Here is a 26,399-nt window from a genome sequence, read left to right as displayed (position 1 = left end):
TGCAAATGGCAAGATTTAATTCTTTTTGATCACTAATATTCCATTATACACACCCAGACACGTACACACCACATGTTCTTTATCCATTCGTCAGTCGATGGACATTTGGGCTCTTTCCATAATTTGGCTATTGTTGATTGTGTTGCTATAAACATTGGGGTGAATGTGCCCCTTCAAATCAGCGTTTTTGTATCCTTTGGGTACATACCTACTAGTGCAATTACTGGGTCTTGGGGTAGTTCTAGTTTTAATTTTTTGAGGACTCTCCGTACTATTTTTCATAGTGGCTGCACCAGTTTGCATTCCCAGCAATAGTGCAAAAGGGTTCCCCTTTCTCCACATCCTTGCCAACATCTGTTGTTTCCTGAGTTGTTAATTTTAGCCGTTCTGACCAGTGTGAGGTGGTATCTCATTGTGGTTTAGATATGTATTTCCCTGGTGATGAGTGATGTTGAACATCTTTTCGTGTGTCTGTTAGCCATCTGGATGTCTTCTTTGGAAAAGTGTCTATTCATGTCTTCTGTCCATTTCTTAACTGGATTATTCTGGGGCGGCAGCAAGTTGAATTTGGTAAGTTCTTTATAGAGTTTGGATACTAACCCTTTATCCAATATGTCATTTGCAAATATCTTCTCCCATTTGGTTGCTTGTCTTTTAGTTTTGTTGATTGTTTCCTTCACTGTGCAGAAGCTTTTTATCTTGATGAGGTCCCAGTAGTTCATTTTTGTTTTCATTTTCCTTGCCTCTGGAGACATCTATGAAGAAGTTGCTGCCTGTTTGTCCTCTAGAATTTTGACAGTTTCCTGTCTCACACTTAGGTCTTTCATCTCTTTTGAGTTTATTTTTGTATATGGTGTAAGAAATGGTCCAGGTCTTTTGCCATGTCGCTGTCAAGTTTTCCCAACACCATTTGGTGAAGACACTGTGTTTTTTTCATTAGATATTCTTTCCTGCTTTGTCAAAGATTAGTTGCCCAATCATTAGTGTGTCCATTTCTGGGTTCTCCCTTCTTTTCCATTGATCTATTTTTGTGCTGATACCATACTGTCTTGATGATCACAGCTTTGTAATACAGCTTGAAGTCTGGAATTGTGATGCCTCCAGTTTTGTTTTTCTTTTTCAATGTTACTTTGCTATTTGGAGTCTTCTGGTTCCATACAAATTTAGAATTGTTTATTGTAGCTTTGTGAAGAATGCTAGTTTTTGGTAAGGATTGCGTTGAATGTAGATTGCTTTGGGTGTCATCAACATTTTAATAATACTTGGTCTTCCAATCCACGAGCATGAAATGTTTTTCCATTTCTTTGTGTCTTCTTCAGTTTCTTTCATAAGGTTTCTATAGTTTTCAGCATACAGATCTTTCACCTCTTTGGTTACGTTTATACCTAGGTATTTTATTATTTTCAGTGTCATTGTAAATGTGATTGATTCCTTGATTTCTCTTTCTGTTGCTTCATTATTGGTGTATAGAAATACAACCGATTTCTATATATTGACTTTATATTCTACACCTTTGCTGAATTCACATATCAGTTCTAGTAGTTTTTTGGTGGAGTCTTTCAGGTTTTTCCATGTAGAGTGTCATGTCGTCTACCAAGAGTGAAAAGTTTGACTTCCTGCCAATTTGGATGCCTTTTATTTCTTTTTGTCTGATTCCTGAGGCTAGGACTTCCAATTCTATGTTGAATAATAGTAGTGAGAGTGGACATCCCTGTCGTGTTCCTGACCTTAAGGGGAAAGCTCTCAGTTTTTCTTGATCAAGTATGATATTAGCTGTGGGTCTTTCGTACATGGCCTTTATGATCTTCAGGTATGTTCCTTCCATCCCTACTTTCTTGAGGACTTTTAAAAAGAAACAATGCTGTATTTTGTCAAATACTTTTTCTGCACCTATTGAGAGGATCATGTGGTTCTTATCCTTTCTTTTATTAATGTGATGTATCATGTTGATTGATTTGTGTATTTTGGACCAGGCCTATAGCCCAGGAATAAATCCCACTTGAGTAATTCTTTTAATGTATTGTTGCATTCAGTTTGCTAGTAACTTGTTGAGAATTTTCGCATCCGTATTCATCAGGGAAATTGGTTTGGTTTGTAGTTCTCCTTTTTAGTGGGTTCTTTGGTTTTGGAATTAAGGTAATGCTGGCCTCATAGAATGAGTTTGGAAGTTTTCCTTCCATTTCTTTCTTTCTTTCTTTCTTTTCTTTCTTTTCTTTCTTTTCTTTCGAACACCTTCAAAAGATTGGTATTAACTCTTCTTTAAATGTTTGGTAGAATTCCCCTGGAAAGCCATCTGGCCCTGGACTCTTGTTTTTTGGGAGATTTTTGATGACTGATTGAATTTCCTTATGGTTATGGGTCTGTTAAAATTTTATCTTTTCCTGTTTCTACTTTATATGTTTCTAGCAATTTGTCCATTTTTTCCAGATTGCCCAATTTGTTGACATATAATTGCTCATAATATTCTCTTATTATTTGTATTTCTGTGGTGTCAGTTGTGATCTGTCCTCTTTTGTTCATGATTTTATTTGGGTCCTTTCCCTCTTTTTGATAAATCTGGCTAGGGATTTATCAATTTTGTTAATTCTTTCAAAGAGCCAGCTCCTGCTTTCATTAATCTATTGTACTGTTTTTTGTTTTTATTTCGATATCCTTGGTTTCTGCTCTTTATCATTTCCCTTTGGGTTTTAGGCTTTATTTGCTATTTGTTTTCCAGCTCCTTTAGAGGTGTATGATTAGGCTGTGTATTTGAGACATTCCCTCTTCTTTAGGAAGGCTTGGATTGCTATGTACTTCCCTCTTAAGATTGCCTTTGCTGTCTCACAGAGGTTTTGGACACTTTTGTTCTCATTTTCATTGGCTTCTATGTACTTCTTAATTTCTTCTTTAATTTCTTTGTTAACCCATTTGTTCCTTTCTTTTTTTAATTAAAAAAAATTTTTAACGTTTATTCATTTTTTGATAGAGACAAAGTATGAATGGGGGGAGGGGCAGAGAGAGAGAGGGAGACACAGAATCCAAAGCAAGCTCCAGGCTCTGACCTGACAGCACAGAGCCCAATGCGGGGCTCGAACCCATGGACTGTGAGATGACCTGAGCTGAAATCAGATGCCCAACCGACTGAGCCACCAGGTGCCCCCCTTTTTTAAATTTTAATATTTATTTATTTTTGAGAGGGAGAGAGAGAGAGCCTGAGTGGAAGAGGGGCAGAGAGGGAGACACAGAATCTGAAGCAGGCTCCTGGCTCTGAGCTGTCAGCACAGAGCCCAAAGTGGGGCCAAACTCAACAACTCACGAGATCATGACGTGAGCTGAAGTTGGATGCTTAATCAACTGAGTCACCCAGGCTCCCACTCTCTCCCATTCATTCTTTAGTACGATGTTCTTTAATCTCCCAGTATTCATGGTCTTTCCAAATTTTTTTCTTGTGGTTGTTTCAGGTTTCATAGTGTTGTCATCCCAAAATACGCGTGGTATGATATTGATCATTTTGTACTTGTTGAAGGCTTATTTGTGACCCAGTATGTAATCTGTTCTGGAGAATGTTCCATGTGCACTCGAAAAGAATGGGTATTCTGCTGCTTCAGGATGAAATATTCTGAATATTATCTGTTAAGTCCATCCGGTCCAGTGTGTCATTCAAAGCCATTGTTTCCTTGTTGATTTTCTGCTTCAGTGATCTGTCCATTGCTGTAAGTGCGATGTTGATAGACACCTTAATTATGATATAATGCCCTTTTTCATTTCTTGTTACAGTCTTTGTTTTGACATCCATTAGCACGATAGATGTTTCTCCATCCCCTTAATTTCATTCTGCAGGTGTCTTTAGGTCTAAAATCAGTCTCTTGAAGGCAGCATGTAGGTGGTCTTGTTTTATTATCCATTCTGATAACCTGTGTCTTTTGATTGAAGCATTTAGTCCATTTACATTTAGAGTGATTATTGAAATATATGAATTTAGTGCCATTGTGTTGCATGTAGAGTTGGTGTTTCTGGTGATGTTCTCTGGTCCTTTCTAGTCTTTGTTGCTTTTGGTCTTGTTTTTCCTTCACTCAAAGAGTCCCCTTGAAATTTCCTGCAGGGCTGGTTTGGTGGTCATGAACTCCTTTAGTTTTTGTTTGTCTGGGAAACTCTTTATCTTTCCTTCTATTTTGAATCACAGCCTTGCTGGATAAAGAGTTCTTGGCTGCATATTTTTCTGATGAAGCACGTTGAATCCATCCTGCCACTCCTTTCTGGCCTGCCAAGTTTCTGTGGACATATCTGCTGCAAACCTGATCTATCTTCTCTTGTAGGTTAAGGACTTTTTTCCCTTGTTTGTTTCATAATTCTTTTCTTGTCTGTGTATTTTGTGAATTTAACTATGATATGCCTTGGTGATGGTTGATTTTTGTTGAATCTAATCAGAGTCCTCTGTGCTTCTCAGATTTTGATGTCTGTGTCCTTTCTCAGGTTAGGAAAAGTTTTCCACTATAATTTGCTCACATAATACTTTCTGCCCCCTTTTCTCTCTCTTCATCTTTTGGGACTCCTATGATTCCAATGTTGTTACTTTTTAATAAGTCACTGAGTTCTCTAAGTCTCGTATTGCAATCTTTTTGCCTTTGTTTCCCTCTTTTTTTTTTACTTCATTATTTTCTATAATTTTATTTTCTGTAACGCTGTTTTGCTGCTCTGCTTTATCCATCCTTGCCATGACGGCATCCATTCAAGATTACATCTCAGTTTATAGCATTTTTAATTTTTGCCTGATTAGATTTTAGTTCTTTAATCTCTGCAGAAAGGAATTCTCTTGTGTCTTCTATGCATTTTTCAACCCCAGCTAGTAATAAAATTGTGGTTTTAAATTCTATTCAGACATCTTACTTACATCTGCGTTGATTAAATCTCTGGTAATCATTTCTTCGTGTTCTTTCTTCTGGGGTGAATTCCTCCATCTTGTCATTTTGGAGGAAGAAAAAAATTAATAAAGTAAAGATTTAAAATGAAACCAAAAAAATCAAAATTTAGATCTTACGTGTGTTTCGGTCTGTTTCTTGAGAGAAGCTTGATAGAATAGGTAATAAAGAGAAAGGGAAAAATTTTTAATTTTTTTAAATAATAAAATAGAATAAAAATTTTAAAAAAATAAGGAAGAATTTGCTCTTTCTGTATCCAAGAAAGAAAGAAAAGAGAGAAAAAAACAAAACAACATAAGGAAAAGCAGAAACAATGAAAACAAATAAATGAACCAGCCAACAGAACAAGACCCAAATGATATTACATTCATTTTCCTGTAGATCTGAAACTTTACAGCACACTATAGTCCGTAGACTAATAAGCAGGTGGAAAGGATGTGTGCTGGTCTTCTGGGGGATATGCCTGGATGGCACAGGTGGTTGGTGCTTGGTGTAACGGCTCCATTCTCCACTTGGTGGCGCTGCTCAGCTTAGTGGGGTCGATCCATGGAAGTGCATGAACAAAAATTGCAAATGGCCTAACCCAACTCCTTAGTCTCTAGCACAGAAACTTTGTGCCGTCACCAACCTGCACACCAGCACCCCTTCTTTGTCTCAGGCTTCTGTCTGCTCCCTTCCTCTACGTTGACCATGTCTAAGCTGTTTGCCTGCCAGGTGGTAACCTCCCTCCAGGGTTTTATCTCAGATGGTGCTGTGTTTCAAAATCCCACACTTTGGAGACCCCCAGCAGCTTGGATCTGCTTAGACTCTCTGGGGGAGGGTCTCACCGAGCAATGGCCAGGTACCAGCTCATCCCAGAAAACATTTGCACAGCAGCAGAGTCTCAGGGTTTATGGTAAATCACAACACACAGCCGACGCCAGGTTTTGGTGACCTCTGGCATCTTTGTTCCAATATCAGTAAACCTGGTTGGCCCAAGGGAAGGTTGTATGGCCTCTACCAAATGCACTTCAATCAGGTGAACCGCTTCTCCCTGTGTGGCACATGGACCCCTCAGACTGTGCTGCCTGCTCCTGAAGATTCACCCTGCTTCCTCACCAGAGCACCGCCAGGCCCTGAGCTTCAGACCATCAGACTCTGCACTCCACTGTTTATAGAACAGTGGTGGTATTAAAATCCTCTCCTTTCTCCCCATCAGTGGTTTTGGGGAACAGATTTTTTTTTTTTTTTTTTGTCCAGTCCCCTGCGAGTGTTTTCACTCTCTCTTTTTCTTTCCAGCTACTGTCAGGAACAGTACTTTGCTTGTGCAATCCCTAAGCACTGTATTCTCCCCCTTTCTCTCTCTGTCTTCTGTCCACAAAGATCGCTTTCTACCCACAGTGGCTCTGCAGCTTTTCTCTCCCCCAGTTCACCTCTCCACACCATATACCTGCCAAGTTCTACGGCTCATATTATGCAGATTGTTGCGTTCGTCTGCAGATCAATTTCCTAGGTGTTCAAAATGGCTTGATACTGATCCACCTGCATTTCAGGGACGAGACAAGCTCAGGGTCCCCATACTACTCTGCCATCTTAACTCAAGAGCCCGTTTTGAACCACTTTTAGAAAACTCTGTAACAAGCTACAGTTAGAGCATTTTGAAAAATCCTGTCTGTGTTTGTGGCGGACAATGCCACTAGCCTAATCATGTCATCTCCTTGTCTGGACAGCTGGCTTGTTAATTCATAACCACAGTTCCAGGTTTAGAGAAATCTTAATACCATACTCTCTAGCTCCTTTGCTGATGGTTTGAGTTTCCTGTACGATAGCCTCAAAATCATCCTGCCAGTGTGTGGCATTCAGTGGCTCCTGAAGCAGTTCATTTTCCCTTTGGGTAGCTTGAACTATTAATTGAACTAAAAATCTGTCTTCTTTCAGTCTCTTTGTTCCTAATTCTGTCCCTTTGTGCTATGCAGAATAAATTTAATGCAGAATAAATTAAATCCCCCTTCCTTAAGTTTTTTGGCAAGAAACCCTCCTCCTTTCTTCAGTTTATTGCACTGTTTCAAGTGCCTGCTACACTTTATCAGTCTCCTCTGAGAAAAATTCTTATATGCCTGTATCCCAGCATTATAAATATTCTAGTTTTGTTCTGAACAGTTCATCATTAACCACAGTTTTAGCCACAAGAGTAATTGTTGGTTAATGCCTTGCTACCAGTTGTTGAATATTTACCATAAAGAAGTAAAATGTAGTTAGAACTCGACCTGTTCCCCTATCACCACCACCACACCCAACCCTGCAGAGTTTTCCATGAGAGTTTCTTTAAAAAAGAAAAATACAAAAATAAAAAAAAAAGAAAAGAAAAAGATATACAAAACACTCATTTTGTCTCTTGGGTACAAACAGGCATTTTCATTCTTGTCCACTTTGTTTTTTGCATTCATTGTCTAGAATTGGCTTTCTAAGAAAATTCAGAGGACTTCAACAGAACATTCTATTTTGACTTTTCAAGGAACACATGCATTTAGTCCTGATATTTAGGTGATTCATTACTAGGCATTTTCTGTCACATAATGCAACTTAAATTTTATACTAAGAATAATAATATTTCCTCAGTTTTGCTTGTTGTGTTTTCTCTTGATAACAGCTCCTAAAGAACTTAATAGTAAGTTCTGCACCTGGGCTATTTTATATATTCTCTTTTAATCTTTGCAGCCAGCCAGTGAGATACGTGAATTATCTTTATTTTATAGTTGAAGACACTTTGACACCAAGATATTCAGTTATCTGCTTACAAATTTCATGACTTGTATAGAACCAGAATATTAACAAAATTCCATTTAATGGGAAAGTCATAGCCTTTTTGCAATTCTAAATCACTTCATTCATACTTTAAGAGAGGAACAGGGTGCATGGGTGGCTCAGTTGGTTGGGCGTCCGACTTCGGCTCAGGTCATGATTTCATCATTCATGAGTTTGAGCCCCACATCGGGCTCTGTGCTGACAGCTCAGAGCTGGGAGCCTGTTTTGGATCTGTGTGTGTGTATCTCTCTCTCTGTTCCTCCCCTGCTCACACTCTATCTCTCTCTCAAAAATAAATAAACATAAAAACAAAACAAAACAAAAAATAAAATAAAATAGGAGAGGAAACCATCTATGGCTTAGTTCTTGGTAAAAGACCTTTCTGTTGTTTTATTGTCAAAATCTAGACTGGGACTTGTATTTACTTTCAGCATGACTCTGTCATGTCCCTTTTTATTTAAAATAACATCAAAATTTAAAACTATGTTTATAAAAAATACCAGAAAGACAAACAACTTGTTTTTGTAGGTTTTCCCCCCTTTAGATTTCATTTCTTCTTAGAATACATTCATTTTTTTTTTTTTTTCTTTTCATTCCTTATTTCAGAAATTTTTTCTTCTCAGAAGTGCACACATCTGAACAGGAACCAGACCTGTTAGGCATGGGTAAAAGAAGCCACTAGCTTGGTTCTACTCTGGCTCTCTTTCAGCTTTGCCCTTGTCTGTGGGGGTTAGGATTTTGCAGGACCAGGGGGGCATACCAGTCTATCACCTATGACTGTGCCTTCTTTTCTAGACACTTCTTTTTAACCTTTAGTTCTCTGTCCATATAGCTCTGATGCCACTTACAGTGTGGCCATTTTCCCTAGGTCCATTCTCCCTGGGATAGATCACATGGTATATGTACCACTGGGCCAGCAGGATAGCTAAGAGGCAGCAATTTGCAGAGGAGTGGAGAACAAGCTTCATATGGGCTGGTATGTTCACACATATGTTCATAGGCCCCCAAGCTAAGAATGGAGCTTAGGGTAGGAAAAGAAGTAGGGTGGGCTCCAGGCCGGAGTCTAGGTTCTGGTTCTCTTCCTTCTATTGTGACAGTGGATTCTGCCCTCCTAGGTTTTGTAGATGTTTCAAGGAAAGAGGATAGAACGAATTTTGTTTAGCACTCTATTCAAGTTATTTGTATCGTCTCATATATGGGTGTATAGTATATAGGTCCCTGTTTCTACTTTTGTTCTAGGCCCCACAATTTAAGGGCAGGTCTGTTCTGAGCTGCTATCTTGGCAGCTCCTCTTGAAGTTACAGGCATTTTCAGCAGTATGCCCGGGAACATTTCTTTTCCCTAAAGGTACAACAAGGTTCAACTTCACAGCCACTCTCTGTCCCTTATGCAGTGGCACCGGACTGAGATCTGATGAATTCTTTTTCCTGACACAAAATTAAAGAACACATCTGGTAAATTCTTGCCAATTCATTAAGATTTCCATGTGGCTTTTTTTTTTTTTTTTTTTTTTTTTTGTGGCTTTTTTTTAGCTGTATATGATGTAGTGGAAGAAAAGCTAGAAAATGAACCAGACTTCCAGTACATTCCTGAGAAAGCCCCACTAGATAGCGTCCATCAGGATGACCATTCCCTGCGGGAGTCAATGATCCAGCTAGCTGAGGGGCTTATCACTGGAACAGTCCTGACGCAATTTGATGTAAGTACTATTGTATGGAAAGGATGTTGGGCCATATTTTTAAATTAATTTCATGGTTTCCTAACTACCTAATCTATCATTTATAATGTATAAACTAAAATGATATTCTGAGAAATAATTGACTTAAAAAATGTTCTAAAATCCATAGTTTTAAACATTTCTTGCAAAATGCTAGCTGTGGTGACATAATAATCTGTTAAAAGAGAAGAATAAGGAGATTTTATGCGTATGTCTTCAAACTAAATTTTTTCCTGTAATTATATAGCTCTTTTTATGAAAGGTAACAGGTAAAGATAGTCTATGGTGGAGCTAAAAATTCTGAGTTAAAGAAAAAGAACTTTTGTACCTAGTCATATTTAATCCTTCTCTACTTTTTGTCTGTCTAATTGGTCATCATTAATATTTGTTGTTCTAAAGTATGTGTTATTGGTGATTGACTATAAACCATTTGTTACTGTAAATCATTTAGGGTAGGTCAGTTTTTCTTTTGAGAAGTTCTTGGTTCATATACTGTGTAAACATCTCCAAACTAAATGAAAATGGTATATAAGTCTCATGAGAAATTGCACAGAATTCAGCTTTGCAAATTTGGTTCAATACCCTACTAGCCTAAGGTACATACATCATTGTACGGTTGAGATATCCTAAGGAAGAAAACCTGTTTGTTTTTTGCATAGAAATAAGTCTGAAAAACAAAACAGAACCTCTTAATGGCTTGCTGAACTCATCTTAAGCTCTTTTTTTTTTTTTTTTTTTAAAGCAACTATATCGGAAAAAACCTGGAATGACAATGTCTTGTGCCAAATTACCTCAGAATATTTCCAAAAATAGATACAGAGATATTTCGCCTTGTAAGTATCTACTATCTCTGTTTATTAAGTTCAATCTTTGTAGCATAGCTATATTAAAACGTTCTTTCTTTTAAATTTTTTTCAGATGATGCTACACGGGTCATTTTAAAGGGTAATGAAGACTATATCAATGCAAATTATATAAACGTAAGTTTATTTTTATTGTGCCTTTGTCATTCGGAATAAGACGGACTATAATTTTGTGGTTCATTTTTTCCCCCCAAATATTTATTTATTTTGAGAGAGAGAAAGAGAGTGTGCATGAGGCCGGCGGCGGGGGGAGGGACAGAAAGAGAAGGAGACAGAGAGAGGATCCCAACTGTGCTGTCAGCCCAGAGCCCGATGCGGGGCTCAAACTCACAAACCATGAGATCATGACCTGAGCCAAAATCAAGAGTCAGGCACTTAACCAACTGAGCCACCCAGGCATCCCTAAACTTTGAGGTTCCTTTTATATTTGAGAGAATATTAACAGTTTCAGGTATTGAAAAATATTAAAATACAAATGTTAAAAAATAATTTGATACTGGGGCACCTGCCTGGGATTCTCTCTCTCCCTCTCTGTCAGCCCTTCCCCCACTTGTGCACGTGTTCGCTCACACTCTCTCTCAAAATAAATAAACCTTACCAAAAATAGTTTGGTACTGGTATATTAACATGCATATAGAGCAGTGGAATAGAATAGTTCAGAAATATTTTTTATCTATAAATACTTCACCTACTTCCTCACTTTTTGTATACCATATTTTAGATATATGAAAATATAAATGTAAAAATGGAATGGTGAAACTACTTGGAGGAAATGTATGAGAATTATTTAAAATCAGAGAGGGAAATTTTTTTCTAAGTTTAGACACTCATCTAAACTCACAGAAAGAAAAGTACAAATCAAAACTGCAAGGGATTACTATTTTTCACCGATTAGATTGAAATATCAAAAAGTGTGATAATATCATATACAAGTCTGTATCCCTTATCTGAAATCTTGGGGCCAAATAGACTTTGGGATTCGTAATTTTTTGGATTTTTGAAAGTTTATTCAGTGCCTATACCAAATACTGTAATAAGTAACATCCCTAGTAGACTATGTGACATTACCCTGTAATCAATGCGTTGATACTCAATGGGAAACATGGATATTCCCACTGAGTGGTGCTCCTAAAGACTGTAAATAATCTTAGATTAACTCAGGTCAGATATTGTTGTCAAATGAGTCCAACTTAGGTCAGATGTACCAAACAAAGGACAAACTTACACTTCAGAGCACTGGGAGTTTCAAAATTGTGTGTGAGGGATCAGCAGTATATTAAAGAGACTCTCAGGGAAAAAGCATCCCTGATACGTTGTTGGTGGAAGTATAAATAGGTACAACCTCTTTGGAGAGGTAACTAACAAAAATGTTAGGTTTATAAAAATAACTCAGTGCAGTCTTGTTTATGGTAACAAATACATTAGCAGCAACTTAAATGTTTGTTAAATAAATTATGGTATATTTATACAGTAGAGCCATTAAAAAGAATGAAGTTTTAGGGGCGCCTGGGTGGCGCAGTCGGTTAAGCGTCCGACTTCAGCCAGGTCACGATCTCGCGGTCTGTGAGTTCGAGCCCCGCGTCAGGCTCTGGGCTGATGGCTCGGAGCCTGGAGCCTGTTTCCGATTCTGTGTCTCCCTCTCTCTCTGCCCCTCCCCTGTTCATGCTCTGTCTCTCTCTGTCCCAAAAATAAATAAAAAACGTTGAAAAAAAAAAAAAAAAAAATTTAAAAAAAAAAAGAATGAAGTTTTATGTACTAATCTGACATGATCTCAATGATAAAGTGGAAAAAGAAACAAGATACACAGAACAACATTGTAAGCCACATTTTATGTCTTACAGAAAACAAAGACTTCTGCATGTACATTTGTGTGTTATTTATAGAGTGTCTCTGGATATTTTAGAAATTAGAGGGGTTCCTAGGTGACTCGGTCGGTTTAAATGTCTGACTCTTGGTTTCAGCTCAGATCATGATCTCATGGTTTATGAGTTCAAGCCCTGCATCGGGCTTTGTGCTGACAGTGCAGAGCCTGCTTGAGATTCTCTCTCTCTCCCTCTCTTTCTGTCTCTCTGCCCGCCCCCTCAAAAATAAATACAAATTTTTTTTTAATTAAAAAAGAGGGGCACCTGGGTGGCTCAGTTGGTTGGGCATCCAACTTTGGCTCAGGTCATGATCTCACAGTTTGTGGGTTCGAGCCCTGCGGCGGGCTCTGTGCTGACAGCTCAAAGCCTACAGCCTACTTTGGATTCTGTGTCACCCTCTCTCTCTGCCCCTCCCCCGCTCACACTCTGTCTCCTCTCAGTCTCGAAAATAAAAAAACATTAAAATTTTTTTTAATTAAAAAAATAAAGAAATTAGCAAAAACGATTGTTCTTCTGGGTGTGAACCAGAGGCTGGGAAGAGAGTGAGACCTCTTTTTCTGTTCACCCTTTAGTATTATTCCAGTGCCATGTGCGTGTGTCACCTTTTCTTCTTTTTTAATGAAGTCTCAAAATGTAGTAGGATGATAATCCTCCCCGAATACTCACGATCTTACTTCTTCTTAAAAATAATTAATTTAAAATATTTTTACTATCTTTTTCTATTGTATGTGTGTGTATATTTCTTATATATGTTATATAGTATAATGCATATATGTTATATAGTGTGTATTATTTGTAAAGTCTGAACTAAAACAAACGGCAGAATTTTTGCTTCTTGCAAATTTTACCTGTAAGCTGTTTAGAGACAAATATTTTTTATTTCTGTAGCAAGTCTCTTCCTCTAAAGCAGGGTTTTCTGTAAAGCTGCTCTTAAGCCCACAAGAGTGCTTTGGAAAATATTTTAATTTTTATTCCCAATACTTAAAAGATAAATATGTATAAAACTACTGAGAAATTTCTTCTATAGATAAAGAAATTGTTAATAAAGTTTTATTGACTTTGCAGCTTTTTGAGATCAGTTGTATTCAGTTATTATTTAGTGGATGATTTTCATATACTTGATCACAGTAAAAAGTAATAATGTAAAAGACTTTTAGTTTTGTGTCCTTTTCTTTTTAGATGGAAATCCCTTCTTCTAGCATTATAAATCAGTATATTGCTTGTCAAGGGCCATTACCACACACTTGTACAGATTTTTGGCAGATGACTTGGGAACAAGGCTCCTCCATGGTTGTAATGTTGACCACACAAGTTGAACGTGGCAGAGTAAGTCATACTTGAATCTTAAACAATGCTTGCGCTGTTTTCAAATTAAATTGCATATATGGTCAAAATATTCACGTTGATTTAGTCTTTTTTGTAACCTTTAAACTTACTTTCTTGTGTTGTGATTAAAATCATAGTGACTAACACATAATAAATATGATATATAAATGTTAACTACTATTATCAGTTGTTATCTAAATGGATTAATAGCTATTTGATAAAGGATTTGGATCTAAAATATATAAAGAACTCCTGCAACTCAACAATAAAATGATAAAACCCCAATTAAAAAATTTTTTTCTTAATGTTTGTTTATTTTTGAGAGAAAGAGAGACAGAGTGGGTAGGAGAGGGCAGAGAGAGAGGGAGACACAGAATCCAAAGCAGGCTCCAGGCTCTGAGCCGTCAGCACAGAGCCCGACGCCGAGCTCGAACTCATGACCTGTGAGATCATGATCTGAGCCTAAGTCGGACGCTCAACTGACTGAGCCACCCAGGTGCCCTGATAGAATCCCAATTTAAAAATGGCCAAATATTCTGAGTAGATGTTTCTTGAATAAAGATATTTAAATGGCCAGTAAGGTCATGAAAAGGTGCTTGGCTGGCATCATTAGTCACAAAGGAAATGCAAAAATCAAAACCACAAGGAGGTAGCACTTCATATCCAATAGGATGACTAAAATAAAAATGACAGATAATAGCAAGTGTTGACAACGATAGGGAGAAAATGACACCCTCTTATACTGTTGGTAAATTTGTACAATGGTGCAGCTGCTTTGGGAAACAGTCTGTCAGTTCCTTGAAAGGCTAACCATAAGAGTTGTTACAACTCAGCAGTTTCACTCCTAGGCATACCCAGGAGAAATGAAAACATACATCCACACAAATACTTGTACACAAATGTTCATAGCAGCATTATTCATAATAGCCAAAGGGTGGAAACAATCAAAATGTAACAAATAAAACATGGTATAATCATATATATATATATATATATATATATATAAAACTTGGCAATAAAAAGGAATGAAGAAATGATACATGCTACAACATGCATGAACCTAGAAAGCATCATGCCAAGTGAACAAAGGCAGTCAACAAAGACCGCGCACAGTATGATTTCATTATATGAAATGTCCAGAGTAGGCAAATTCACAGAGGACAGAAAAGTGGATTAATGGTTGCCTAGGTCCAGAATGAGAGAAGAGGTTAGGATAGAGGAACACACAGTGATTATTAATGGGTTTGGGAGTGAAAAAATGTTCTGAAAGTGATTGTGTGGATGGTTGCACACTTCTGTAAATATACTAAAACTAATTGAATTGTGTGCTTTAAATGGGCAAATGGTATGGTATGTGAATTATATGTCAGTAAAGCTTTTTTTTTTTTAAAGTCCTAATTATGGGGTGCCTAGCTGGCTCAGTCAACTTTAGCATCTGACTCTTGGTTTTGGTTTAGGTCATGATCTCACAGTTTGAGTTCACGCCCCAGGTTGGGCTCTGTGCTGACAGGGCAGAGTCTGCTTGGGATTCTCTCTCTCTCTCCCCGTCTGTCTGTCCCTCACCTGTTTGTGCTGTCCCTCTCTGTCTCTCTCAAAATAAATAAACTTAAAAAAATTTAATCCTAATTATGAAAATAAATGCATTGGCATTTTAGAGAATCTTTCTCATTGTTAACTTAAATCTAGAAATATAAGAATTAATGCACCATTTTGCCACTGTCATAGTAAATAATTCACACAAGAATTAATCAAAAATTGTAAATCATTGGATGAAAGCTTGTAATAAACAGGATATTTGCAGTCTCAAAATCTATCCAAACAGATTATTATTACAAAGAAAAAATGATGAAGAAATGTTAATAGAGTTGGCAGATCTAGGTGAAGGATATATGAAGGTTCCTCAAATTATTCTTGTAATTTTTTTGTAGGCTTAAAAGTTTTCAAAAAGTAAAACATTTTCAAAATTGAAGAACCTAAATTCTATATATTTCTTAAATCTATTGATGTCAGGTTAAGTGTCACCAGTATTGGCCAGAACCCACAGCAAGTTCATCCTATGGATGCTACCAAGTCACCTGCCACTCAGAAGAAGGAAACACAGCATATATCTTCAGGAAGATGACACTATTTAACCAAGAGGTAGGAAGGCAGGATATCCACTCAATAGAACTTTTATGTTCAAGGTAAAACTTTGAAAGCCAAAAATGTTTTGAGTCCTGGTTAACTAGGAAATATTATTTTAAAATTACTGAATTATTTGCTTCCTTGGGATTCTTTGGAATCTTATGAAATGTATTCTCCTGCTATATTAAATGCATTTTCACTTTCTCTAGGTAGATATGAATGGTCAGTAAAAAAAGATTCTAGTAAATAATACTTATTACTCATAATACTTTGCCTATTCATTAAAAATTACGCCAGGTTTGTGTTTAGTTTCTTCCTACCAGTAACATCAGTAAAGTATTTGGGTATATCTTTGGAAATAGAATAATTAAAAGCTGTCAAATTATTGTCCTTTTTGTAAAAGAGTATAAAGGAGAGTGTTCACAGTCTCCTCAGTATTAAGAAGGAAAAGATTGTAGGCAGGATCCTCTGACAGCAGACAGATTATAGCTTTCTAATTGCTAGTTTACTGCCACCTGGGTCACTCTTCTTTGCTTCCAAATCCAGAGCTAGAAATGGAAACTGATTAGTAAGTGATGGCTTAGTAACCCACTTGGAAGATGTGTGTGGAGGGTGGCATGTTGCCAGTCTTGTCAGGCTGTTAAAGACCGTACACCCCACTTTCACTGCCTGCAGCTAGAGATTCCCCTGTAGCCACCTTTGGTTTTGACGGGGGCTCGAGAAGAGCAAATAGTACAGTCTACTACCTTTGTATACCCATGCCTACCCCATCAATGGTTAAGCCTTAGGAAATGAGAGCTTCCTCTCCCCCTCCCTGCCCCATTCTACCTCCCAGAATGTGAATAAAGGAGCCCAGCAAGACAGCTTTACTGACCCAGAGGGAAGGAACTAGAAGTCGTGCTGATGTATAATAAAGGAATCTGGCATTGAATAGGTTATAAGAAGTAAAAAATTAAACTTTCAAAATCTTTTGTAGATTCCATCAGAATGAATTTAGGGCTTAGGGACATATATTGTATAGCTCATGGTCTAATGTAACAAGGTAAGTCCATAAGATATTTCTTCATTTTCCCAAATGGATATGAAAGGCTGTATATGGCTTCAGCATAGTCTCTTTATGCTCCACCTATAGATTACCCATGGCAGTTTATAATATTAAAGTGTCTTTTCTTCGCAAACCCTGAGTACCTCAGAACTATGCTAAGACACAAATTAGTTTTTAAAGTTTGGGACAAATATAATTGGGAAAATACATTTGTTACCATACCAAATACATACATACATGGATAAATAGAAAGACAGACACTACCTCAAAACATAATAAAAGATAATTTTACATTAACCATTTTTGTAATTATTGGTACATTAAATTAATTAAATTCTTATGTTAATAATAATCAAGGAGCACCTGGGTGGCTCAGTCGGTTAAGCATCTGACACTTGATCTTGGGCTCAGGTCTTGATCTCAGGGTCATGAGTTCAAGCCCTGTTTTGGGCTCCACGCTAGGTGTGAAGCCTACTTAAAAAAAAAAATAATAAATAATAATAATCAAAGGTTGTCTATTGTAGATAACCATCTCATTTCATAGGATACTAAAAAATTACTTATCAGGTTATTCTGAGGTCTCTTTGGGAATTCTTCTTTCATTAGTTCCTTTCTTAATCACCTTGTACTTTTATGGTCTTTTCTGGAAGCTCCCTTTAATGTAAATGACTGTAGCCAGATTTAATAGTGTCGAATGACCATACCTACCAATTTTTGAGAATATGATTCCAAACAGCTGATGGGGTAATTTATAGGTCTTCTCATAGAATCCTTTCAAAATAACACTATCCCTTTGGGTTGGAGGTGTTATTTTTCAGTTTAAGACAGTAAGGCTCTGATATATTAAGTGCTTACCGGCAGAGTCAAGATTAGAAATGAGATGCATAAATCCAGTACCTTTCTCCATTTTACTGATTCTTGGCTCCTAAAAAAGAATTAAGCCCTGATTTGACTTTGTGTTCTTATGATCTCCAGTTTTTAATCCACATTTATTTTGAGATTTTGTTTTCCTAATTTCCATTATTTCACTTGTGTTTTTCAGAATTCGCCCAATTTTGCTTATAAAAGTTTTTTTACCTTACCATTTTGTTCACCTAACACTTTTTAGTTTTCTTCACACCTTTCTTTGTATCTTAACTTGGTTTGCTTATTTATTTGATTGTCATCTGAAAAATACAAATAGACAAATTGAGTTATCAGAAGAGTAGTGATCCAGGTAGACAATACTTAATGGATACAACTGTTTCTGTGAAACAGTTTCTTTCTTTTTCATTAAAATTTGGGGTTTTATTGAATTTCTGCATTACTTTTTGTGTGTAGTGGGAATACTTTTCTCGCTTTTCTTCTAAAATTAAAATGACATAAATGTTTATACCTTAAAGATAATTCCTTAGTCAAAGTGCATAATTTTTCATTCACACTTAGAAAAATGAGAGTCGTCAACTCACTCAGATCCAATACATAGCCTGGCCTGACCATGGAGTCCCCGATGATTCCAGTGACTTTCTGGATTTTGTTTGTCATGTACGAAATAAGAGGGCTGGCAAGGAAGAACCTATTGTTGTTCACTGCAGGTATTCTATTTTCTGTCTTTTATGATTGAATAGCTGACCAGATAGGTCACTTCTAAAAGGAAATGCGTATTTTATTTTGTCCTTAAATTGTGATCATTGCTATTTTAATTAGAGGGAACCTAAAGCTATGAAATGAAGCTGGAAAGCAGCAGGTATGTCCCAACACATGATTGTCTGAAACATTATCATAAGTAAAAATAATACTTTACTGATTAATTCTTAGAAGGTTGTCTTTTTCACAGTTTACCTCTCAGACATTGGGTGTCTTATAATGGCTGGCATCTTAGACTTGATGAAATACAATATTGTAGGCATTCAGTTGCAGCCTAAGGTTTAGATTTTCTCCTCCCAGCAAGGTACTCCCTCCCGTTCTGTGACCCCTCCCAGGATATTTGTTAAGTACCCTCCCCTCTTGGAGTGGCTGTACCCAGTATCATCAGAGGCTATGCCACTTCTATGAGCCCTAGGTGAACAATGGTAGGCTACCCTTTCTTGCTTTCATATTCAGGCCCCATTCTGCCTTCCAGAGGGCCAGGTACAATCACTCTAGCCTTCACTGCCACCAACCCAGAGTAGGAAACTGAAATTATCTTCTTATCCTAGCCATTTCTGTCGTTAAGTGATTCATTCAGAAGCTGTATTGAATCTTCTGAATAAATAAATGAAGGTATCTCTTCATCCTTAAACTTTCCAGCACTTTTTTAAGAGCAGACTTTCAAATTATCAAAACACATTATAGACCAGATATCTGAGAGGAAAAATGTCAGGAATGATGAACACGTTTGGCCATTTCATATCCTAAGCCCCCAAAAGCTGCTATAGCTATGTTCACAGAGAATACTTCAAAAAGTTGTTCTTGACTATCCCAATTCTAAAGTTTAATCAAAATTAAATTTGATTTTAAAAACTGACTTGAATATGTAAAATACTATTGTCTTTTGTACATTTGTTAATGATTATTGTAACTTTGTTATTTTGCATTTTAAAGTGAGGTTGCTCCAGTAAGCTTCTATACTTGTTCAGATTTTTAAAACTGAAATGTGACTCTTTTAAAGTAGCCTTTTTACACTAACAATGGGGAAGGGGTGGATACAAACCATTTAATCTATATTACGTGTGAAAAGTTTTTCAATTTTCAAAGTATTTTTTAGTTGGGTTCTACTTTTGTAATATAAAACTTTTAATTAAAATCAAATTATTCCATTGTATTATGTTTCATTCAGTACTTTAATTTACTGCACAAAAGCCACAAGAAGTGTAACAGGATAGTATCAATGAGACCTTGCCCCTTACTTTTTTAGTGCTGGAATTGGAAGAACTGGGGTTCTTATTACTATGGAAACAGCCATGTGTCTCATTGAATGCAATCAACCAGTTTATCCACTAGACATTGTAAGAACAATGAGAGATCAACGAGCCATGATGATCCAAACACCTGTAAGTACTGCACTTTATGTACTTGTGTGTATTCTCAACATGATGATTTTTGTTACCATTATATATGCCGAACCATATTTTTATATTTTAATTCCTTACCAGGAGCCAGTAACCCGTAGCATAGGGGTTGGTGAATATTGCCTGTGAGCCAAATCTGGCCCACCCCTTGTTTTTGTAAATAAAGTTTTATTGGCACACAGCCATTCCCACTTCTTTACATATTGTCTATGACTGTTTTTATACTAAAGTATCAAAGTTGAGAGGTTGCAACAGGTACCATATGATTGGTAAAACCTAAAACATTTACTAACTGATCTTTTACAGAAAATGTTTCTTAGTACCACCCTATCATGTTAATCCTTGAATGCTTAAACAGGTGCAGAGGAACTTTCCCTCTATTAAGTGTCAGTCAAGTGGGATGCCAAGAACTGGAGAGTCTTGATAGACCTGTTTTCCATGAAACAGCTGTGGTGAAATCACATTCTTTTTAACATAAGAACTTGAATCACAACAACAACAACAACAACAAAAAAAGTCATGGAAATTAAGCTACTCACTTATTGTATTCTACACAGACTCTGAATTATATCCCAAGAATAAAAAGAAGAATTTTAGAGTTAATGTTAAGATTGTTTTTTGTATTAAGCCATGGTGAAATATTAGTATTGTTGGTGGCATTAAAGTTATTGAAGTGAATCGACCTGTGTGATCTAATAAATGCCTGTCATTTTTTTTAGCTTTTAATTATAGAAAATTTCAAATGTACACAAAAGTACATAAACATAATCAAACGCAAGAGTAGATAATCAAACACTATGTTGAGTACTCAAACCCAACAGCATTTGCCATATTGTTTCATCTGTAGTGCCACCTACTCTCCCATATTTGAAGCAAATCCTAGACATCAGATCATTTTGTCTATAAATATTTTAGTGTGTATCTGTAAAAGGTACAGAGTGGTTTTTCTTCTAAACAAAATCACAATACCATCATCACATGTAAGTATAATAAACAGTAATTTCTTAATGTTATCAAATAGCCTATATTCAGATTTTCATTTGTCCCATATAAATCATGTCTTTTTTATAGAACAGCTTTATTGAAATATAATGCACATACCACAAAATTTACCTATTTATTAATTTTTAGCTTATTTTTGAGAGAGAGAGCAGTGGGGAAGGGGCAGAGAGAGAGGGGGGGACAGAGGATCTGAAGCTAACTCTGTGCTGACAGCAGAGAGCCCAATACAGGGCTTGAACTCAAAAACCGTGAGATCATGACCTGAGCCGAAGTTGGACACTTAATCAACTGAGCCACCCAGGCGCCCACAAAATTCACCCTTTTAAAGTATATAGTTCATTAGTTTTTAGTATATCACAGAGTTTTGCAACCATCACAACTATCTAATTTTAGAATATTTCATCACCTGAAGAAGAAACCCCATACCCATTTCCCTCATATAGTCTCCAGCCTCCCCCCAGCCCAGCTTCAGGTAACCACTAATCTACTTTCTGTCTTTGTAACTTTACCTTTTCTGGACCTTTCATATGCATGAAATCATACAACTTGGTCTTTATAATTGACTTCTTTTAATTAGCATAATATTTACAGGTTTATCCATTCTATAGAGTGTATCATATTTCATTTCTTTCTCTTTTTTTGTTTGCCTGAATAGTATTCCATTGTTTATCTATTCATCTGTTCATGGGCATTTAGATCATTTCTGCTTCTTGGTTATTATGAATAATGGTACCATAAACATTTGTGTATGTTTTTGTGTGAATATGTTTTCATTTCTCTTGGGTATATACCCAGAGGGGGAATTGCTGGGTCATATGGTAACTCTGTTTAACCTTTTGAGTAACTGCCAGACTGTTTCCAATGTGGCTATACCATTTTGCCATTCTTCTGTCAGTGTATGAGGGCTCTGTTTTCTCCATATCATTGTCAACACTTGTTATTATCTGTCTTTTTAAAGTGGTCTCTGCACCAATGTGGGGCTTGAATTTGTGACCCCGAGATCAAGAGTCCCATACTCCACTGACTGAGCCAACCAGGCACCCCTCTCTTTTTTCTATTTTAGCCTACTGAACATAAAGTGGTATCTTGTTGTGGTTTTGATTTGTGTTTCCCTAATAACTAGTGCTTTCAAGCATTTTTTCATGTGTTTTTTTGTATATCTTCTTTTGAAAACTGTCTATTCAAACCTTTTGCCCTTTTATTTTTTTTAAAGATTTTATTTTTAAATAATCTCTGCACCCAACAAAGGGCTTGAATTCACAGCCTTAGATCAAGAGTCACACGTTTCACCAACTGAGCCAGCCAGATGCCCCTTCCCCTTTTTTCAGTTTGTTCTTTTGGTCATTTTATTGTTGAGTTGTAAGAGTTCTTTATATTTTCTGAATACAAGTGCCTTGTAGGTCTATGGTTTGCAAATGTTTTCTTCCATGCCGTTCTTTTACTTTTTTGATTATGTCATTTGTAGCACAGAAGTTTTTAATTTTGATGAAGTCTAGTTTATATATTTTTTAAATCACATATGCTTTTGGTGTCATATCTAAGAAATCATTGCCGAAACTCAAGGCTGCAAAGGTTTATTCTTCTGCTTCTTCCGAGAGTTTTATAGTCTAGCTCTCACATTTGTGTCTTATTTTGAGTTAGCTTTTACATATAGTTTGAGGTATGGTTCCAGTTTCATTCTTCTGCATGTGGCTTTCCAGTTGTCTCCACTCCATTGTTGAAAAGACTGTTCTTTCTTTTTAAATTTTTTTTTTTAACATTTATTTATTTTTTGAGAGACAGAGAGAGACAGAGCACGAGCAGGGGAGGAGCAGAGAGAGAGAGAGAGAGAGGGAGACACAGAATCCGAAGCAGGCTCCAGGCTCTGAGCTGTCAGCATAGAGCCTGATGCAGGGCTTGAACCCATCAACCGTGAGATCATGACCTGAGCCGAAGTCAGTCGCTTAACCGACTGAGCCACCCAGGCACCCCAAGATTGTTGTTAATTGTCTCTATGTTCCTTGTCAAAAACTAGTTGACCACAAATGTAAGGGTTTATTTTTGGACTTTCAACTCTGTTCCATTGATTTATATGCCTATCCTTATACTACTTACATAGTGTCTTGATTACTTATAGTTTTATAATAAAATTCGAAGTCAGGAAATGTGACTCTCCCAACTCTGTTCCTTTTTCAAGACTGTTTTAGCTATTCAGAGTCCCTTGCTTTTCCATATTAATTTTATATGGATTCATTATATGTTCTCTGCAAAAAAAAAGCAAGATATGGATTGCATTAAATCTACATATCATTGTGGGGGAGTGTTGCCATCTTAATGATATTCCATCTTCCAAACCATGAACACAAAATGTCTTTCCATCTATTTATGTCGTCTTTAATTTCTTTCATATGTTGTAGTTTTCAGTATGCAAGTCTTATACTTCTTTTGTCAAATTTATTAAGCTTTTTAGTCTTTTTGGTGCTATTTTAAGGGAAATTGTTGTCTTAATTTCAGTTTGGGAGTATACATTGCTTGGGTATAGACATAAAGTTGATTTTGTATGTTGATCATGTATCCTGCAACCTTGCTGAAATAATTCATTAACTCTAATAATTTTTTACCTATGAAAGTGGATTCCTTAGGATTTTCTATATACAAGATACTATCTGTAAATAGAGATAGTTTACTTCTTCCTTTCCACTTTAGATGCCTTTCCTTTCTTTTTTTTTTTAAGTTTGTTTCGAGAGTGAGAGAGAGAGAGAGAGCGAGAGAGCGCTTGAGCAGGGGAGGGGCAGAGAGAGAGGATCCAAAGCAAGCTCTATGCTGCCAGTGCAGAGCCCCGTTTGGGGCTCAAACTCACAAACCATGAGATCATGACCTGAACTGAAATCAAGAGTCGGAGGCTTAGCCAATTGAGCCACCCAGGCACTCCCGTCCCCCCTTTTTTCTCCCAAGTGTCCCAAGCTAAAACTTCCAGTACAATGTTAAAGTGGTAAAACCAGACACTCTTGTCTTGTTCCTGGTCTTAGGGAGATAGCTTTCAGTTTTTTACCCACTAAGTATCTAACAAGCTGCCTTTTGTCAGGTTGAGGAAGTTCCCTCTGTTGCTAGTTTGTTGAGTAATTTCATCATGAAAAGATGTTCAGTTCTGTCAAATGCTTTTTGTGTACGTATGTCTCTTGAAATGATTGTGTGGTTTTTGTCTTTTATTCTATTAATGTTGTATAGTATCTTGACTGACTCTCAGATGTTAAACTAACCTGCATTCCTGGGGTAAATTCTACTTGGACATGGTGTGTAATTTTTTTTATATGATGCTTGATTTGATTGGCTAATATTTTCTTGAGATTCTTGTATCTATATTCACACATAATGGATTTTTAATTGTAGCAAAACACACCACATAAAATTTATCATCTTAACCATTTTGAATTACGCAGTTCAGTAGTATTAAGTGTATTCACACTGTTGGGTAACCTGTCTCTAGCACTTTTTCATCTTGCAAAACTAAAACACTATACACATTAAACAACAACTCTCCATATCCCTCTCCTCCCATCCCCTGGCAACCAGCATTCTACTTTCTGTTTCTAGGAATTTGACTGCTCTAGATGCCTTATATAAGTAGCTTCATACAGGTTTTGTTTTTCTGTGACTGGATTCTCTCAGCATTATAGTCTCAAGGTTCATCCATTTTGTAGCATGTGTAAGAATTTCCTTTCTTTTAAGGCTGAAGAATTCTTGATTGTGTATAGGCCACATTTTGTTTATCCTTTTATCTGCTGGTGGACATTTGGGTTGTTTCCATCTTTTGGTTATTGCAAATAATGCTTCTGTGAACATGGATGTATGAATGTCTCTTTGAGGTCTTACTTTCAATTTTTTTGTATGTATATATACCCAGAAATCAAATTATTGGATTGTATCATACACAATGAGTTTTTGCTTTTACAGTTTGTATAAAATCAGGATTCAGATACAGTCCACAGATTTTGATTGGTTTATGTCTCCTAAATCTCTTTTAATGTGTTGCTTCTTTCTATGTTTCTTTTCTTTTTTCCTGCAGTTTATTTGATGAATAAACCGAGTATTATCTGTGTTTCCTAAAAGTGGTAAATGGATCTATAGACTTGAACAAATTAGGTGGTATTTTGTTCTTTCAAGAGGCACTTAAACGTTGTCTTTCTTTTTGTGATGTTAGTGGCCTTGGGTGATCAGTGTCTGCATCATTAACTGGTGGGGTTTGAAGAATGATAATAGTCTATTATTCCTTCTTTGTTTATTAGCTGGAATACTTCTTTAAAGAGAAAGTTCTCTTCTGCTATTTGGTTAACCAGTGGTATAGGCTGTGCTTTCCTATATCAGTTTTCAGTATAATGAATTGGTTCACTTGCCTCTCCCACTGGTGACCTCATACTTTTGTTTGCTTTGATATTATTCTGATATCGTGGATTTAAACATATGTGATATATTTCAACTCGTTGTAGTTGTTTTTTTTTTTTTTAATGATGCCTACACTGTCCCATTTTTGGCCAGTAGGAACCTGTTCAGCTCGGCTCCTAAGCTGTTTTGTCAAGTAGTATGGATAGTTTCTTTGCTACCAATAAAAATGTCCAGGCATGTGCATTTCCTGCCCCAGTTTTAGAATCATAATTTCTCCAGAAAAGTACTGTTTTTTTTGTTTTTGTCTTCAGAAATTATTTTAGGGATCACCTTCTGAGCACTAGGTATTTTAAGCTGCTGGGTTAGTGTTAGTATTTGTCTCTAGAAATCTTCCATTGCCACAGTGAAGAAAACAAACGTATAAGGAGCTACTACTGATGCTTCCAATACAAATTCAGGACCTCAGTGTTTTTACTTGATGTGTTCTACCTTACATCTTTATTTCCATTCTTCTTTAACAAGAATAATGGTTCTCTACAATATCAGCAATGAAAGATTTAGACTATCACAAATACTCCCTTGTTTTATTCCACATGACGTAACATCTCAAAATAACAAAACTAACACTACTACCACCAACAGAATCGTTACTGAAAAGAATTTTTTTTTCTCTTTTTTGGATATATCTATGAGATATTCAAATTACTGTTTAAAAGTCCCTTGAAATAACTCCTCTCTATGTGGTTATGCCATCAACTACATACACACATTGATTGTTTCATATTATTTTCAACTTACAGAGATTTTGTTAAATTAACATTCTAATTATGGGGTATATTTATGTGGTTCCAAAGTAAAATCTATAGAAGGAGGAGGTATATCCAGTGAAATCTAATCTCTACCCCTCTCCTGCACTCTATTCCCTCTGTCTCTTCATAGGAGACTATGTTTTTAATGATTTGTCCTTCCCCTTTGTATAACATATATATTGAGATGGACATTTGTAGTCACCCTCTTTCTGTTATAAAGAGAATACATTGTGTGCACTTTTCTCTGCCATGCTGTTTTAACTTAGTACTCTGGAATCATTTTATAGTGATCGGTAGACTTTCATTCCTTCCCCTTCAGCCCTTCACCACATAGTATTCCCCTGTGAGGATGTGCCACCCAGTTCCTTCCTGGTAGCCATTAGGATTGTTCCTACTCTGTGTTATTAAAAATAATCCAGTGGTGAATAGACTTATTTCTGAATATATGTTTTCAATTTCTTTTTCTGGTTTATCTTTCGGATAGATTCCTACAAGTGGGATTAATGGGTGAAAGGTAAATTAATGTAATTTTTTAGATGCTGCCAAATTGTAGTATTTTACATCCCTACTAGCAATGT

At 36.5% G+C, this 26,399-nt stretch overlaps 1 protein-coding gene across 6 annotated transcripts in view; it reads left to right on the top strand.

The window, feature by feature from the left end:
• PTPN4 (protein tyrosine phosphatase non-receptor type 4) overlaps window positions 1-26,399 on the top strand; it is a 229,257-nt gene that overhangs the window by 195,408 nt on the left and 7,450 nt on the right. For all 6 annotated transcript variants that reach the window (XM_042954198.1, XM_042954195.1, XM_042954196.1 and 3 more), the window contains 7 exons: window positions 9,215-9,381; window positions 10,142-10,232; window positions 10,318-10,379; window positions 13,304-13,450; window positions 15,461-15,589; window positions 18,045-18,193; window positions 19,495-19,630. In XM_042954198.1, coding sequence (XP_042810132.1) covers window positions 9,215-9,381; window positions 10,142-10,232; window positions 10,318-10,379; window positions 13,304-13,450; window positions 15,461-15,589; window positions 18,045-18,193; window positions 19,495-19,630 — 881 coding nt within the window. The remainder of the gene's footprint in view (window positions 1-9,214; window positions 9,382-10,141; window positions 10,233-10,317; window positions 10,380-13,303; window positions 13,451-15,460; window positions 15,590-18,044; window positions 18,194-19,494; window positions 19,631-26,399) is intronic.

This window comes from Panthera leo, chromosome C1 (genome assembly GCF_018350215.1).
Source record: "Panthera leo isolate Ple1 chromosome C1, P.leo_Ple1_pat1.1, whole genome shotgun sequence".
NCBI classification, from domain to species: domain Eukaryota; kingdom Metazoa; phylum Chordata; class Mammalia; order Carnivora; family Felidae; genus Panthera; species Panthera leo.
Note: the sequence above shows the minus strand (reverse complement) of the source record. Positions and strands in the feature narration are given on the sequence as shown.